At 69.6% G+C, this 2057-nt stretch overlaps 1 protein-coding gene across 1 annotated transcript in view; it reads left to right on the forward strand.

Moving 5' to 3' along the window:
* The first annotated feature begins 262 nt into the window (after positions 1-262).
* The window catches only part of SKOR2 (SKI family transcriptional corepressor 2), a 35969-nt gene continuing 34174 nt past the window's right edge, over positions 263-2057 (forward strand). Inside the window, exon 1 of the mRNA XM_030292404.1 lies at positions 263-2057. This exon is cut by the window's right edge and continues 803 nt beyond it. Coding sequence (XP_030148264.1) covers positions 263-2057 — 1795 coding nt within the window.

Raw genomic sequence — 2057 nt, forward strand, 5'->3', positions numbered from 1 at the left:
AGAAGAAAAGTACTTCCCAATCCCTGCATTTCCAAAGGGTGACCTTGAAGAAAATTAAGAGAAATGACTTCCTCTGTCTGAAACTTGGTTCCTTTGCCCAGCGCTAACCTTGTCTCAACCAAAGCAAGGAAGTTCTTATAATTCTTTAGTTAAGCGATTCAACCCACCCCTCTGTCTTAGCTCTAGTCAACGCTTTCTCCTTTCCGTTCCAGTCTCCAAGGCAGACCCGGAGGGCTCGGCCCGGGATTCCGCGGCGGAGGAAATGGCTTCCAGCCCGCTGCCGGGGCCCAACGACATCCTGCTGGCATCGCCGTCGAGCGCCTTCCAGCCCGAAGCGCTGAGCCAGCCGCGGCCGGGCCACGCCAACCTCAAACCCAACCAGGTGGGCCAGGTGATCCTCTACGGCATTCCCATCGTGTCATTGGTGATCGACGGGCAGGAGCGCCTGTGCCTGGCACAGATCTCCAACACTCTCCTCAAGAACTTCAGCTACAACGAGATCCACAACCGTCGTGTGGCGCTGGGCATCACGTGCGTCCAGTGCACGCCGGTGCAGCTGGAGATCCTGCGGCGCGCCGGGGCCATGCCCATCTCATCGCGCCGCTGCGGCATGATCACCAAGCGTGAGGCCGAGCGCTTGTGCAAGTCGTTCCTGGGCGAAAACAGGCCGCCCAAGCTGCCCGACAACTTCGCCTTCGACGTGTCTCACGAGTGCGCCTGGGGCTGCCGCGGTAGCTTCATCCCCGCGCGCTACAACAGCTCCCGCGCCAAGTGCATCAAGTGCAGCTACTGCAACATGTACTTCTCACCTAACAAGTTCATCTTCCACTCCCACCGTACGCCCGACGCCAAGTACACGCAGCCGGACGCAGCCAACTTCAACTCTTGGCGCCGTCATCTCAAGCTCACCGACAAGAGTCCCCAGGACGAGCTAGTCTTCGCCTGGGAGGACGTCAAGGCCATGTTCAACGGCGGTAGCCGAAAGCGCGCGCTGCCCCAGCCCGGCGCGCACCCCGCCTGCCACCCGCTCAGCTCGGTCAAGGCGGCCGCCGTGGCAGCGGCGGCTGCGGTGGCTGGAGGCGGGGGACTGCTGGGTCCGCACCTGCTGGGGGCGCCCCCGCCCCCGCCGCCGCCGCCACCCCTGGCCGAGCTGGCGGGCGCGCCCCACGCCCATCACAAGCGGCCGCGCTTCGACGACGACGACGACTCGTTGCAGGAGGCGGCCGTTGTGGCCGCCGCCAGTCTCTCGGCCGCCGCCGCCAGCCTCTCTGTGGCCGCGGCCTCGGGCGGCGCCGGGGCGGGAGGGGGCGGCGCCGGGGGCGGCTGCGTGACCAGCGTTGGCGCCGGCGCGGGCGCGGGCGCGGCGGCTGGCGCCAAAGGCCCGCGCAGCTACCCGGTCATACCGGTGCCCAGCAAGGGCTCGTTCGGGGGCGTGCTGCAGAAGTTTCCCGGCTGCGGGGGGCTCTTCCCGCATCCTTACACCTTCCCGGCCGCAGCCGCCGCTTTCGGCTTGTGCCATAAGAAGGAGGACGCGGGCGCTGCGGCCGAGGCCCTGGGGGGCGCGGGCAGCGCGGGCGCGGCGCCCAAGGCCGGCCTGTCCGGCCTCTTCTGGCCCGCGGGCCGCAAGGACGCTTTCTACCCGCCCTTCTGCATGTTCTGGCCTCCGCGGACCCCAGGCGGGCTTCCCGTGCCCACCTACCTGCAGCCCCCGCCCCAGCCGCCCTCGGCTCTCGGCTGCGCGCTCGGAGAAAGCCCCGCCTTGTTGCGCCAGGCCTTCCTGGACCTGGCCGAGCCCGGCGGCGCCGGTGGGAGCGCTGATGCCGCTCCCCCGCCAGGTCAGCCCCCTCCGGTCGTGGCCAATGGCCCGGGCTCCGGCCCTCCGCCTCCGGCTGGGGGCGCGGGTGCTCGCGACACTCTCTTCGAGTCGCCCCCGGGCGGCAGCGGCGGGGACTGCAGCGCGGGCTCCACGCCGCCAGCCGACCCCGGCGCGGTGTCCGGTGCAGGGGCCGCGGCCGCCGGCGCGGGCCCCGCGGGAGCCCGAGTGCCCGCACCCCACC

This window comes from Lynx canadensis, chromosome D3 (assembly GCF_007474595.2).
Source record: "Lynx canadensis isolate LIC74 chromosome D3, mLynCan4.pri.v2, whole genome shotgun sequence".
NCBI lineage: Eukaryota > Metazoa > Chordata > Mammalia > Carnivora > Felidae > Lynx > Lynx canadensis.